The following is a 15,538-nucleotide window of genomic DNA, read 5'->3' as shown; positions in this document are numbered from 1 at the left end:
GAGACAAAACAAAAAATGAATGGAACTTTGTTGATGATGTAGCTTGGACAGCTCGTCAGTTTTTCTTGTCCAATTGAAGCTTTCAAACTGGCATGAATAAATTTGTCAGTCGGGTGGAGTGAGTCATCCTCCTGATATCCATGGGAACGGAAGAGAAAGGACGACCAATTTTTTGTCTGAGAGGTCTTTTGTCATTACACAGTGTGGGAAAAGTTCCTCTTGGCTCAGCAGTTCCTTACGCCTTCAAGATTTTTAATTGGGATTCTGACACGTACCATACCTCTCGGAATGAACGGGAACTTGTCGTTGAGTTTAGTAGAGAGAGTTAAACAGAAGAAAAAAGTAAATAAGTGAAAACGTAGTCAAAGGGAGGAAAAAATAACATGGATGCAAATAATGTTTTTGATATTTACTGCTTTTGCTCTTTTGTTTTCATTGCCTTGTCTCGTTCTGCTTTTTGAGAGGGGGGGGGGGGTGAATTTTTGAAACAAAAGAGAACCTAACTGGGTACTTGATGTAAACTGGATTAGACACTATGTTATCTGTGTCTGAGATCCATCATTGCCTAAACATCATTTTTCAGCCTGAGGCGACCATTTTGGTTGCTACGGTGATGGGACATGTTGCCAGAATTTGGGGGAACTTTTTCTAAACTAGTACCTTGACTGGCCTGGCCCTATTCTTGAAAAATTTGGGAAGAAGAAGAAGAAAATCAACTGTGCGGTGGAACAAAACCAAAAAAAGACTTGATTTTAGAGGTGAAAAAATGGGGGGGAAAAAAGAAGAAGACAAAATGTGAAAGAAATCAGATGGGTCACTGCATGCTGGGTGATTGAAAGCTGTTATTTTAATAGGCCAGTTTAAACTTGTGCAACATGTGGGTGAGAAAAGCTGTTAAAAAATGGAAAAAGTCAAAGGTTTTAACAGACAGACAGTTCACTCTGATCTTACAAAGCAACTATTTCGATATGTAGGAATTAACGATGAAATTATATTTGGATGGATTTTATAAATTGTACTTTGTATAGGAGTTGTTAACCTTGGGACTTTATTTGAACTTGCGATGTAATATTCACAATATTAAGATATATTCCTCCAAGCTAGAGATCTCTGAATTATGATAATTAAAATTTGGATGTGACACAAATTAAATCTTTAATTAAAGCTTTATTAATGAAAGCTAAATTAATTAAGGCTTTAATGTTTCACAAATGACTGAAGAAGTTTTTGCCTTATGTCATAGTTGGGCAGGAAGTGAGTTGGGGGACGGGGAAGAGTTGGGGGACGGGGAAGAGTTGGGGGAGGGGGAAGGGAGAAGTGGTTGGTGGGTAGAGTAAATCTATACTATAGCAGATTATAAACACAACATGTATGTTGATACTTTGCTTTCACACAGTATAGTGCTCAGTTACCAATTACCACACAATTAATCCCGAATTGCAGTTTACCATTTGAACCCCCTTCCTTGTCTTCACTATCCCCCGCCCCTCTTTATCAGTCAGGGTTGATTGTAGCTAATTCCAGTCATCCAAACCTGTAAACCAGCGTCTTCATCTTCGGTGTTTGTTTGTTTGTGTCTAAGGAGGACTGACTGTCTAGATGACTCCTAGTGTCTGAGTTATGTTTGTTGTGCTTTACCCGTCAATCCTGTTGCGTCAAAAGTCAGAATTATTCCCACCCACCTCTCATTAGGTCTGCGATGCGAGTCTTTGGATCACACCGTGATATTTTGGGGATAGTTAATTGCCACTTACCGACGGAAAAAATTGTTTAATCAACGCCTTCTCCCTGGTAAAACAAAAAAACAGCCCTGCATACCGACTGTCAATTCTCTGAAGCCTGTCTGCAGCTGGCCTCAGTTTTAAGAACTGGGCCAGAAACCTGGCACAGGTGTTGTTACCAATTTACTTAAGCAGGCCAGTAAATTGGCACCAATTGGGCGTCAATTTTCTGCATTTGTATTCTGGGTCATGTCTGAGGGAGAAGAGAATGCTCGCATAGCTTATGGCACACTCTGCCCTTCGTCATCACCCTGCAGTTATTGACGTGCCTGTCAGAGACCGTGCCAGAGATGTTTCTTACCACCGCAAGATAGCCTGTTCGTATCGATTAATCTCATCCTCATCATAACTGAGTCATTATTGCCCCGTGCTTAAAAAACAGCCATTCATTGTTGATGATGATGATGAAGATGGTAGTGGTGGTATATATTGGTAATATAAAAACTGTACTGCATTTAGAAAGAAAAAAAAAGGGGGTATTGCAAGCCTTGATAATCCCAGTTCAGAGAAAACTTCAGACCTTCCCTATGGAACAGAAATTTGATCTTCAAAGGGTTGGAGGAACTGGTCAGTTTGCAGTGCATTCAAAGGAAAAAAAAAAATTGGCTTAATATTTGAGTAGAAATGATCAATTTAAATATTAATCACTAGTTTTTGGTTTGATTAATTAAAGTAAGAACATGATCACCTACATTTGTGTTTTTTTTTTCTAAAGTATTTTTTTAAAGGGTTGTTTTGTTAATAATTTTTTTTATATGAAAAGCAAGAAGAAAATAAAGAATGCTCAATTTTTGTTGTCATTCTCACTTATTTATTTTATATTTCGAGAGGCGAGGTTAGAGAAAACATGAAAACTTTCTCTTAAATAAACCAAAATAAACTGTAAGCAAACTGCTTAAATAAACCGTTTGACAAATCTGGTGAAAGACCCTCAGATTCTGACCCCTGCCCCCGACCCCTGACACCCGATCCCTGACAATATGTTAACTGGTATAAGTTTGACCGGTTACGACCTGTTTCTTCTTGTTATCGTCAGACTATATCTCTTCAAATACTGACATGTTTAAAGCTCATTAAACTATTGCTACATGTTGGCTTCCTTCCAAGTTTACATAGAGTACATTCAAACTCTTAGATAGAAGCTTAGTATCTTACAGTCATGTGTTTCATTAAAGTAACCAGACATTTTTAATCCTGTTTTTCCTTCCCCCGTTGGTCTTATATTTTCTTCTCTTTTGTTCTCCTCTTCAGGATGCACCATCTGCAGTATCACTGGGCTTGAGAATGGAAGAGATGATATTTAATTTGGCCGATACTCATCTATTTTTCAACGATTTAGAAGTAAGTTTTCCAAGTCAAACTTGCCACATATACTTTACATACAGCTACCTACATGCGCTGACATACAATGCCATCTATGCAGAATGTGCAAAGGTATTATTATATCTGCAATGTAATGCAAATATCACAATGTCGTTTCAATTATATTATAAGATTGATGTTTTATATTAAACTTTGCCAAAGCCAGTAAATGAAAGAGCCAAAGAGGTAAGTGAAAAAAATGTTAGCAAAGAAAATCCATTATGCTCATTGATCAATTTTCATGTTGCCAGTGTGTGGGCTACCCCATATGTCTGTGTCACCCACTCTTATAACACAGGTGCTGTAAACACGAGGCAGGGCCGTACTTAGCTTCCGTGGGCCAGGTGATTATGGCGGGCCCTTTCTTCATTTGCTATTAACAAACAAACAAAAATAAGACATAAATGAATAACAATTAAAGATACATAGATGTGATCACACATAGCTGAATGTCTTTCCTGTGATCGCATTAAATTAAATTGTGGTGTGATACCTGGTTTACACAGTATGCAAGGTACTCTTGCATCTGACTCACATGAACCCCCCCCCCCCTCGGACACCTTCCCCTAGTAATCCCCAAGTCACAGAAATCCAATTGTAATGTTTCTTCCTTCTTTTCAAAATAGAAAAACAAAATTGTAATGTTATAACAGAAGATAAGTACCAATACCTTAACATCAACAAGTGTGAAATGAATGACCATTAAAAAAAAAACAAAAAAAAAATAGACAGAGTCATTAGTCATTAGTCAGAGAGATGAGGCAAACAGGCGTTGTGGTCGTTCACCTCACATCTCTCAAAAGGAGACGTTTTTCATAGCAATAGGCCAAATACTCATATACATTGATAGAACATTTGGGATCTTGCACTTCACAGATTCTTGCCTGGGAGCATAAAAACCCAAAATAAATGTCTGTCTTGTCGTAAATCCGGTTTACTTCTTACTATTTGAAAATGAACCACCAAAGAAGAAGAAGACAAAGAGGATTGGGATAGATCGAAAACTTTTGAAAATTGAGGTTAAATAGAAATTTCTAGGTTACGTTCTCAAAGCGACCATGTTTTTGGTTATAAACTTAGCATTCATTCACTGTGCCATCTGAAAGGATTTTTCCTCCCCCCCCCCTCGTATTTAAAAACAGAAGAAAAGGAGGGTGCATTGGAATTGTGGAAGGGTTGCTTATTTGTCCTTCTTTTTTTCTGCTATAGAATGAGGATTGAGAAGTTGATAATACATGAAAAAGAAAAAGAAATAAGAAAAGCTGGTGAATGGGGTTTGTTACACAGGTTAAATGTTTGAGGGTTTTGTGCAGTTCAGTTCAGTAAATCTTCAGTACACAGTAACGTTTAGTTTCAGTTTCGATTTCATAGTGTTTGCCCCTCAGAGTCAACAGCTTAAAAATAAGTAATCTGTTTCTGCAGAGGGTGAAGGGGATCAAATCTATATAAATTCTCTTTATTTTGGGGGGGGGGGGAGGGTGGAATCGGTGACTTTTGAACACAGACTGATTCTTTGAATACATGAAAATCTCTGTGAATTAGACATGAAATAAACCCCCCCTTCTTATTTTTCACCTCTGTCATGTAGCGATGATTTTCTGGTTTTGTATGTGTGTGTGTGTGTGTATTAATCTGCATGCCTGGGCAGCTGCATCATGTATACTTCTGATGGAAAACACTGAATTTTGACAAAAGTAGAAATTCAGTCCATCTCTCACCGGAGAAGAATTTCTTCCATCTGTCATCATTTAATTGATCTTGATTCAAATCTTTTCCTCTTTCCCACACCCCTTCCTCAACCCATCTCACCAAACCCTTCACCTTTCGGTCAACCCATAGGTTTGTCTTTCTAAAATCTGGAGTTTATGGGGAAATACCCCCCTCCCCCCTGTACATCTCCTTCAAATTTTGTTTTTCACTTTGTGGGAAGAATCTGGCCAATGTTTGTATGTTTGAAAATGCCTAGTTAATTTTATTAATGTCCTTATGTATCATTCCCAGCCAAAGAAAATTGACCCACTAACCCTTTTGACACACATGCCCAATCTTCAAACATGCCACCCTTAACTAATTAATGGTCACCATACCCTCAATCCTGTACCATTTATATATTATAACCAAACGGGTTGGCAAATCGATCTAACCATCACATTTGAGTGACCAGGGTCAATTCTGTAGTAGGTTTGATAAGCTTCTTTCACTGATATCCTTCTGTATGTAAGAGTAAGTTTACTTTCAATCTGTAAGTAAAGTGTCTATGCCAAAAACGGAAGGGAAAATCCTTAAAAAAATGAAATTTAATGAAAGTTTTTAAGACACCAGAATATGAAACTATCAACAGACTATTAAACATATTGTCTTCATCCACTTAGTTCATGACAGTAAAAAAAAAATATTTCAAGAAAAAGCTTTTTGGTCTCACTTTACCTGTCATTTTCCCTTCTTTTGTCCAATTTCAGTTTTGACATAAGCCACAAAGCCTATAACTTTTCTAAATCTGCCATGTTTTGCTTTTCAATTTTCTCAATTGCCCTACGGACCACCGTTGGCAGTGGTTTGCACTCATCATCATCATCATCGTCATCATAGCTTTCCCCCTACAGCAACTGTGGGATAATTGCCTGCTATTTCCCTGTGGGTAGTCGCTGGTTCGTGAGTGCCAGAGGCCTTTGGCCCTCCCCTGACACACCGGGACCCATGCTGTGTGGATGTGCGCTTCCCACTGGCAATAATCTTTTCTTCTGCCTCAGAAACAAACCTCTCCCACTCAAATGTGTGATGCTTTTTGTTTTAAGATGGATAGATAAACATCTTCAGGGTCTGTTTTTTTTTCTTTCTTTTTTCTGTTGAACTGTAAAATAGAACAAGGCTGCTGAACATTTGGCATTCCAAGGAAATGATGGTAACAGGCGGTGGTTTCTCACTGTTTGTTGATGATGGCCAACCCTAACAACTCCTACCTCAACCATGAAAGGGCAGCTGAGTTTGTCAGTACCACATGTGCCAAACAATCCCATTTCCATCCTTTCCTAGTTGAACATTTTTACATCTTGATCTTAACCACTCAAAGACAAAGTAAGGATTGCCTTTGACTTATCATAGATATATATTGACAAGAACATGATGAAACTTGATTCCTGAAACCCACCCTGATATATGATGGTAGTTTACCTCATCTCTCCCCCACCCCTACCCCCCCCCCCCCCCCGCTCTATCCCATCAAGTTTGTCAGGTTTGTCTGAGGCATTGCAATATTAACAGTTATGACAACTATTTTAGGTTCAAAGTACACAAAATTACATTAAAAAACCCAGTGACTTTATTCTGCCACATCCCTTTTTCATGGTATGTTTAAGAGTCATGTTATCATGTATACAGAACACTGTCTAGCTTTAAAAGCCATAATATTTATATAGATAATCTATTTGCATTAACATCCACCCACATCAATTTTAATCATTAAAAGTCATCAGACTGTGTTATCCAAGGTTAACCCAACAAGAGTTTTCAAAAAAATGTTTTCAGCAACCTGTGATAATAAAACCAGGGAGGTTTGTTTAGGAGGGCTAGATAAACTCAGTGGGTTGCTATAGTGTGCCACCATTGTAAAGAATGTTTTTTTTTTGGTTTGTTGTAATTTCACTAAAGGATGGAGGGTGATTCCAATTAAGTCATCTATATATATTGATATATATAGATATTCACCCCAAGCTATAACTAGTGGACAAAAAATACTATTTACTGTCTTATCTTCCTTGTTGTCCTAAATGTGTCTTCCCACCCCTGTGTTATCCCCAGGGTTATATGGTGACCTCATGGGGAGATAAATCCTTGCATCCCTGTTGTTATAACAGCCCCTATTATAACCTCTCTAAACATATCAATGATGACTGCAAAACAAGCATGATGACCTTTAATGAGGCAGATTCTTGTTGTGGGAAAATATTTACCTTTACTTTTAGCCCTGGGTCAGTTATAAGGGGTGGGGCATGGTCAAGAAAGCAAACATTGTCTGTCTGTGGGATCAAGGTCGTATACATATCTGCTTTAGAATGTATGATATGAAAGTGCCCCCTCTATTGTCGGAAATGGAATTGGTTGCCGCTAGTTATAACCATCCAATTATTGTTGCGCTGCCTCAGGACACTACTAATAGCTTCTTTTTTTTTCCGCCTTCAATTCTTCAGAAATTCTGAATGAGTTACATACATGTTTCACATATATGGAATTATTGTTTACTTGAATCCTTCAATAGCCATGTTACTTGTTTATCAAAATATATTTTAATGATAATGGATTTACTTTTTCATAGACAAATAGCCTCCCTCTGGAATCAGGTATCAATACACGACAAGGGCGTAAGTTTGTCCACTATTTTGTCCGGTGGCCTAATGCAATTCATGCACGCCACTGCTGACCAAGTGGTAGATGAAAGCAAAAGGACTTAGGAGTGAGTGAGACTGAGTTTATTTTTTTGATATTGTGGAGCCATAAAACTGATTCTCTTTTTCCCTCTCTTGCAGGAATGTGACCAAGTCCATATAGATGATGTTGCTTCAGACGATAATGGACAAGATTTAACGTAAGTTGTCTCGATCGTATTTCCATGGTAATCATTTGGTTTGCATTCCTGAAGAGTCGTGATTTAGCCTAAATGGAACATAAGTGTAAGCAATCGTATCACAATACAATTGTTTGTTGTTTTCTTTTTTGTTTTGTTGCTTTGATTCTCCGAATGAAAATCAAAGTTAGAAAGAAAGTCATAACAAATGGCCATAATATTATAAAGTTAGTTGGTCATTATTTTGGTATGCCTGCTTTTTGACATTGACAATTTTTTTTTTTTAAAACTGCAAGATGATTATTTTTTCTTCCCCGCAGGAATTACAACTTCCAGACAGATGGATTCCACGCTGCTGCTACCAGTGCGAATCTCTGCCTCGCAACCGGTGTCAGAGGTGGGGTGGACTGGATGAGGAAACTCTCATACAGGTACAGAAGGATAAAGGAAATATACAGCAGTTACAAGAATAATGTAGGAGGTGAGTTACATTAACTGACTTTGATTAATTAATTGTCTATAATGGCCAGAGAGAATCATTGTTTGGAGCAAAGAACCAGAGAGAACCATATTTCTTGCTATACCTAGATTGAGTATTATGTGTAAGCAGACAGGCATATAATAGGGACCAGCATCTGTTTCCTAGCACCCTACCACTCCCCCGCCCCCATGTAGATAGCCTGGTTTTCAAGAATATTTAGGATCATGTGGTAAAGAAGCAGCTGGTTAATATTCTGTGGAAGACACAACACTCAGGTACAAAGAGTAATTTTAACTACGTAGCTGGTTAATATTCTGTGGAAGACACAACACTCAGGTACAAAGAGTAATTTTAACTACGTATAATTTATCTAAATGGAATGTCATTGGTCTATTTTACAGCTTGGTTTTATTTATTCCTATGTGGGTCCAGGGGGGGGATTCCGTGGTTTTGGGGGGTGGTACATAATAATGTAGTTCGTAGCACAATCTTGCATGTAGACCTAATATCCAAGCTTTAAGTATGCATCAGAATGTATGATCACATACCTATTTCTTTTTCTGGGGGGTGGGGGGGATGAGGGAGACCCCACGGCCACCCCACCTTCCTCTTTGAAAAACCTTGATCAGCCCCTGCTTTGGATATGCAAAGCATATGTTGTAACTTTTTAATGTACGTTTAGTGGTAAAGTGAACAACAATTAACAAAGTTTATTAAAGAATTGTGTAAATTTGGAAGTTGAGATAGCTGTGTATAGAGTTGATTTTGATCATCATTTTGACAAAGTACCATACTGACAGACAATCGCAATGTAGTCTGTTAGGGCTTGAACAATCAAATTTCTTCTAAAATAATGAAGTTAAAAGTCAAATTCTCTGCAACATTGTCAGTTTAACTACTTTGATGTAGAGAATTAAGTCAAATCCAATTATTTGTTAATTTATCTTCAGTTTGTGAAAAATTTAGGACGGTGTGTCCGTTTGTTTAGGATGGCTAGGTTAACTGTTTGACCACAAATTCAAACACTGCTTTGAATTTTGCCAAGTGAATTAAATCAAAAACAAAATCGCTTTCCTTTCAAGAATGATACATTGCCCAAAAAAAGGCTTACATTTTGAGGTTTTGTGTTTTCCCAAAAGTGGAAATTGTAAATAAGTGTCAACAGAGATGTATTAAAAGTTGTTCCACCTTTTCGATCTTTAAAAAAGAAAGAGTTTTTATTGTGTTTCACTTGCACTGAAATCCTGGCAAACTCTGTGGCCGAAATATTGCTTGACTGATAGGTTTCGTGAAATTTCTTCTTTTTCCGTAATCTTGTAGAATTATTGGGTCCTCAAAAGAGGGAACAGTGGATCCAGCTACGAGCAGAGATAGAGGCCATGACGGATTCCTGGCTCACAATTGCACTCAAGTCACTTTCCATCGTCGGCAAATGGCCTGAATAACAAAATTTGGTTTATTAGACTTGTACTGTAAGGGTTTCACAAGATAAGCTTCTATTACAGGAATTGTATGTGAATGTATTGAGTTGAGTCATTAGTTTGATGTCTTGAATTGAAAATGTGTTGAATCATCGTATCGTTTCATAAGTGATCCCCCCAAAAAACAAAATATTAGAAAACCGGTTATCCACAATACAGTGTAAATACAGAATACAGTGTAAAAGTAAGAGGGCCTGACGTTTTTGATCATAGCAGGATCTTCCTTAGAGGCTGAATGACAAGTAAGAGTAAAAAAAGAAAAAATTCACACACAGAATACAGACAGGTTAATGAGCAGGGTGAACACAATTTAGAGATTGATGTAGGAGGATAAGTAGACAAAGGTAGAAGAGAAAGAGAAAACAACAGAGGAAAGAGGAGAGGTAGTAGTCTGCAACTCCTCTTACTCCCCCTCTGTCACCCCCTCTTCTCCACACTTTCCTGTCTCTCTCCTTGTGCAATTTATTCCCTACCCTCTTCCCTTAATCTCTCTACACTTTATCTTCTACCTCTCATGTATGTATAAATGTAAGAGGAGGGGTGGCAGGCTATCTATCCATCTATGCATGTATCAATGTAAATAGAGGGGGCAGCTATCTATCTATGTATGGCGCTTTTGACAACTATTTTGTTTATAATTAGCACATTATAAATCTTAGTGATTATTATTATCTATGTATAAATGTAAAATGAGAGGGGGCAGCTATCTTTTTATCTATGTAAAATGTAAAAGGAGAGGGAGGGGGCTATATATGTGCAATGAGAAATGAATATAAAATGAAAGGGTAATTATCTATGTATGTATAAATGTAAAAGGAGAGGGGGACATGTACAAATGTAAAAAAGAAATGTATTTAGAAAGAGAGGGTAGCTATCTCTGTATGTATAAATGTAAAATGAGAGGGGGGGCTATGTTTGTAAAATGGGAAATGTATTTAGAAAGAGAGGGTAGCTATCTCTGTATGTATAAATGTAAAATGAGAGGGGGGGCTATGTTTGTAAAATGGGAAATGTATTTAAAAAGAGAGGGTAGCTATCTCTGTATGTATAAATGTTAAAGGAGGGGGGCTATGTATGTAAAATGAGAAATGTAAGTAACAGGGGACTATGTATGGATGTACAAACGTAATAGGTGAGGGGGGGACTATGTATGGATGTACAAACGTAAAAGGGGAGGGGGGACAATGTACAATCGTAAAAGGGGAGAGGGGTATGTATTGATGTAAAAGGGGAGGGGGTATGTATTGATGTAAAAGGGGAGGGGAGGGGGGGTATGTATTGATGTAAAAGGGGAGGGGAGGGGGGGTATGTATTGATGTAAAAGGGGAGGGGAGGGGGGGTATGTATTGATGTAAAAGGGGAGGGGAGGGGGGGTATGTATTGATGTAAAAGGGGAGGGGAGGGGGGGTATGTATTGATGTAAAAGGGGAGGGGAGGGGGGGTATGTATTGATGTAAAAGGGGAGGGGAGGGGGGGTATGTATTGATGTAAAAGGGGAGGGGAGGGGGGGTATGTATTGATGTAAAAGGGGAGGGGAGGGGGGGTATGTATTGATGTAAAAGGGGAGGGGAGGGGGGGTATGTATTGATGTAAAAGGGGAGGGGAGGGGGGGTATGTATTGATGTAAAAGGGGAGGGGAGGGGGGGTATGTATTGATGTAAAAGGGGAGGGGAGGGGGGGTATGTATTGATGTAAAAGGGGAGGGGAGGGGGGGTATGTATTGATGTAAAAGGGGAGGGGAGGGGGGGTATGTATTGATGTAAAAGGGGAGGGGAGGGGGGGTATGTATTGATGTAAAAGGGGAGGGGAGGGGGGGAGGGGAGGGGTATCTATCTATCTATCTATCTATCTATCTATCTAGGGGAGGGGTATCTATCTATCTATCTATCTATCTATCTATCTATCTATCTATCTATCTATCTATCTATCTATCTATCTATCTATCTATCTATCTATCTATCTATCTATCTATCTATCTATCTATCTATCTATCTATCTATCTATCTATCTATCTATCTATCTATCTATCTATCTATCTATCTATCTATCTATCTATCTATCTATCTATCTATCTATCTATCTATCTATCTATCTATCTATCTATCTATCTATCTATCTATCTATCTATCTATCTATCTATCTATCTATCTATCTATCTATCTATCTATCTATGGGAGGGGTATCTATCTATCTATCTATCTATCTATCTATCTATCTATCTATCTATCTATCTATCTATCTATCTATCTATCTATCTATCTATCTATCTATCTATCTATCTATCTATCTATCTATCTATCTATCTATCTATCTATCTATCTATCTATCTATCTATCTATCTATCTATCTATCTATCTATCTATCTATCTATCTATCTATCTATCTATCTATCTATCTATCTATCTATCTATCTATCTATCTATCTATCTATCTATCTATCTATCTATCTATCTATCTATCTATCTATCTATCTATCTATCTATCTATCTATCTATCTATCTATCTATCTATCTATCTATCTATCTATCTATCTATCTATCTATCTATCTATCTATCTATCTATCTATCTATCTATCTATCTATCTATCTATCTATCTATCTATCTATCTATCTATCTATCTATCTATCTATCTATCTATCTATCTATCTATCTATCTATCTATCTATCTATCTATCTATCTATCTATCTATCTATCTATCTATCTATCTATCTATCTATCTATCTATCTATCTATCTATCTATCTATCTATCTATCTATCTATCTATCTATCTATCTATCTATCTATCTATCTATCTATCTATCTATCTATCTATCTATCTATCTATCTATCTATCTATCTATCTATCTATCTATCTATCTATCTATCTATCTATCTATCTATCTATCTATCTATCTATCTATCTATCTATCTATCTATCTATCTATCTATCTATCTATCTATCTATCTATCTATCTATCTATCTATCTATCTATCTATCTATCTATCTATCTATCTATCTATCTATCTATCTATCTATCTATCTATCTATCTATCTATCTATCTAGGTAGGTAGGTAGGTAGGTAGGTAGGTAGGTAGGTAGGTAGGTAGGTAGGTAGGTAGGTAGGTAGGTAGGTAGGTAGGTAGGTAGGTAGGTAGGTAGGTAGGTAGGTAGGTAGGTAGGTAGGTAGGTAGGTAGGTAGGTAGGTAGGTAGGTAGGTAGGTAGGTAGGTAGGTAGGTAGGTAGGTAGGTAGGTAGGTAGGTAGGTAGGTAGGTAGGTAGGTAGGTAGGTAGGTAGGTAGGTAGGTAGGTAGGTAGGTAGGTAGGTAGGTAGGTAGGTAGGTAGGTAGGTAGGTAGGTAGGTAGGTAGGTAGGTAGGTAGGTAGGTAGGTAGGTAGGTAGGTAGGTAGGTAGGTAGGTAGGTAGGTAGGTAGGTAGGTAGGTAGGTAGGTAGGTAGGTAGGTAGGTAGGTAGGTAGGTAGGTAGGTAGGTAGGTAGGTAGGTAGGTAGGTAGGTAGGTAGGTAGGTAGGTAGGTAGGTAGGTAGGTAGGTAGGTAGGTAGGTAGGTAGGTAGGTAGCCTCTACCTCACCTCTAAAGTCTACCTCTAAAGTCTACCTCTAAAGTCTACCTCTAAAGTCTACCTCTAAAGTCTACCTCTAAAGTCTACCTCTAAAGTCTACCTCTAAAGTTTACCTCTAAAGTCTACCTCTAAAGTCTACCTCTAAAGTCTACCTCTAAAGTCTACCTCTAAAGTCTACCTCTAAAGTCTACCTCTAAAGTCTACCTCTAAAGTCTACCTCTAAAGTCTACCTCTAAAGTCTACCTCTAAAGTCTACCTCTAAAGTCTACCTCTAAAGTCTACCTCTAAATCTGTCGAGGTAGGGAGGGAGAATCTGTGACCTATGTATATATTTAAATGTAAAATAAGAAGGGTGGATAGATCTATGTACGCCTATCAACCTATTTAGATCTTATTTATCTATCTCGCCTATGTATGTTTTATATTGAATTTAATGTATTTTTTTGAATCACCACTTCTTCCACTGTTTCAACAGATCCAACTGTGTCAATGTGTTAGTAACGACCACACAGTTGGTGCCAGCGGTAGCCAAAGTTCTCCTCTACGGCCTTGGTGGTGTCTTTGACATTGAAAATGTCTACAGTGCAACAAGAGTAGGAAAAGAGAGCTGCTTTGAGAGAATAGTGGCAAGGTTTGGGAGAAAGGTGACCTATGTGGCAATCGGAGATGCGAACGACGAGGAACAAGCGGCCAAACAGGTAGGTGATTTCACTGGTGAGGTGCATAGGATTAGTATCCCCAGGTGAGGTGAGGTGCATAGGATTAGTATCCCCAGGTGAGGTGTATAGGTTTAGTATCCCCAGGTGAGGTGATGTGCATAGGATTAGTATCCCTAGGTGAGGTGAGGTGTATAGGTTTAGTATCCCCAGGTGAGGTGATGTGCATAGGATTAGTATCCCTAGGTGAGGTGAGGTGTATAGGTTTAGTATCCCGAGGTGAGGTGAGGTGTATAGGTTTAGTATCCCCAGTTGAGATGATGTGCATAGGATTAGTATCCCGAGGTGAGGTGAGGTGTATAGGTTTAGTATCCCCAGGTGAGGTGATGTGCATAGGATTAGTATCCCTGGGTGAGGGTGAGGTGTATAGGATGAGTATCCCCAGGTGAGGTGAGGTGTATAGGATTAGTATCCCCGGGTGAGGGTGAGGTGTACAGGATTAGTATTCCAAGGTGAGGTGAGGTGCATAGGATGAGTATCCCCAGGTGAGGTGTATAGTATGAGTACCCCCAGGTGAGGTGAGGTGTATAGGATTAGTATCCCTAGGTGAGGTGAGGTGTATAGGATTAGTATCCCCGGGTGAGGGGTATAGGATTAGTATCCCCAGGTGAGGTGACGTGTATAGGATTAGTATCCCTAGGTGAGGTGAGGTGTATAGGTTTAGTATCCCCAGGTGAGGTGATGTGCATAGGATTTGTATCCCTAGGTGAGGTGAGGTGTATAGGATTAGTATCCCCGGGTGAGGGTGAGGTGTATAGGATGAGTATCCCCAGGTGAGGTGTATAGTATGAGTATCCCCAGGTGAGGTGATGTGCATAGGATTAGTATCCCTAGGTGAGGTGTATAGGATTAGTATCCCCAGGTGAGGTGAGGTGTATAGGATGAGTATTCCCAGGTGAGGTGAGGTGCATAGGTTTAGTATCCCCAGGTGAGGTGCATAGGTTTAGTATCCCCGGGTGAGGGTGAGGTGTATTGGATGAGTATCCCTAGGTGAGGTGAGGTGCATAGGATTAGTATCCCTAGGTGAGGTGAGGTGCATAGGATTAGTATCCCTAGGTGAGGTGAGGTGTATAGGATTAGTATAACCAGGTGAGGTGGGGTGTATAGGATTAGTATTCCCAGGTGAGGTGAGGTGTATAGGTTAAGTATCACCAGGTGAGGTGAGGTGTATAGGTTTAGTATTCCCAGGTGAGGGTGAGGTGTAGCACTGTGTGGTAGTGCAAATTTCCCACAACCTGTAGTGTTGCAACATGAATCCCGGTATCGTAACTACTACTGGGATTTTCCTCAACATTTCATCTAGGGTTCAATGAACTTGTTACGAGACTGTCAATTTCATACGTTCAATGGCATTGCCTAGGCTATTTTCATACTCTTACACGTACAATTATATATAAAAAAAACATCCAAAATAACATGCTGTATTAGGGCCATTGATTTTAACATACACTTTCAAAAAGAAAAGCACAAACCTTGGAAAAAAGCACCACACACCATCCTTCATTCATACTCGACGTACGATATTAGATTAACACGTTCGCACATGGATAAAACCCGTAATCCGTACACAAACAGAAAATGGGGGGTTCCCCAC

General features: G+C 38.8%; 1 protein-coding gene across 1 annotated transcript in view; it reads left to right on the top strand.

The window, feature by feature from the left end:
• LOC139973850 (protein phosphatase EYA4-like) overlaps positions 1 to 9,630 on the top strand; it is a 201,682-nt gene extending 192,052 nt beyond the window's left edge. Inside the window, exons 14-17 of the mRNA XM_071980725.1 lie at positions 3,033 to 3,122; positions 7,667 to 7,725; positions 8,025 to 8,185; positions 9,506 to 9,630. Coding sequence (XP_071836826.1) covers positions 3,033 to 3,122; positions 7,667 to 7,725; positions 8,025 to 8,185; positions 9,506 to 9,630 — 435 coding nt within the window. The remainder of the gene's footprint in view (positions 1 to 3,032; positions 3,123 to 7,666; positions 7,726 to 8,024; positions 8,186 to 9,505) is intronic.
• Positions 9,631 to 15,538: the final 5,908 nt, after the last annotated feature.

This window comes from Apostichopus japonicus, chromosome 9, assembly GCF_037975245.1.
Source record: "Apostichopus japonicus isolate 1M-3 chromosome 9, ASM3797524v1, whole genome shotgun sequence".
NCBI lineage: Eukaryota > Metazoa > Echinodermata > Holothuroidea > Aspidochirotida > Stichopodidae > Apostichopus > Apostichopus japonicus.
This window is presented reverse-complemented; position numbering and strand designations above follow the sequence as displayed.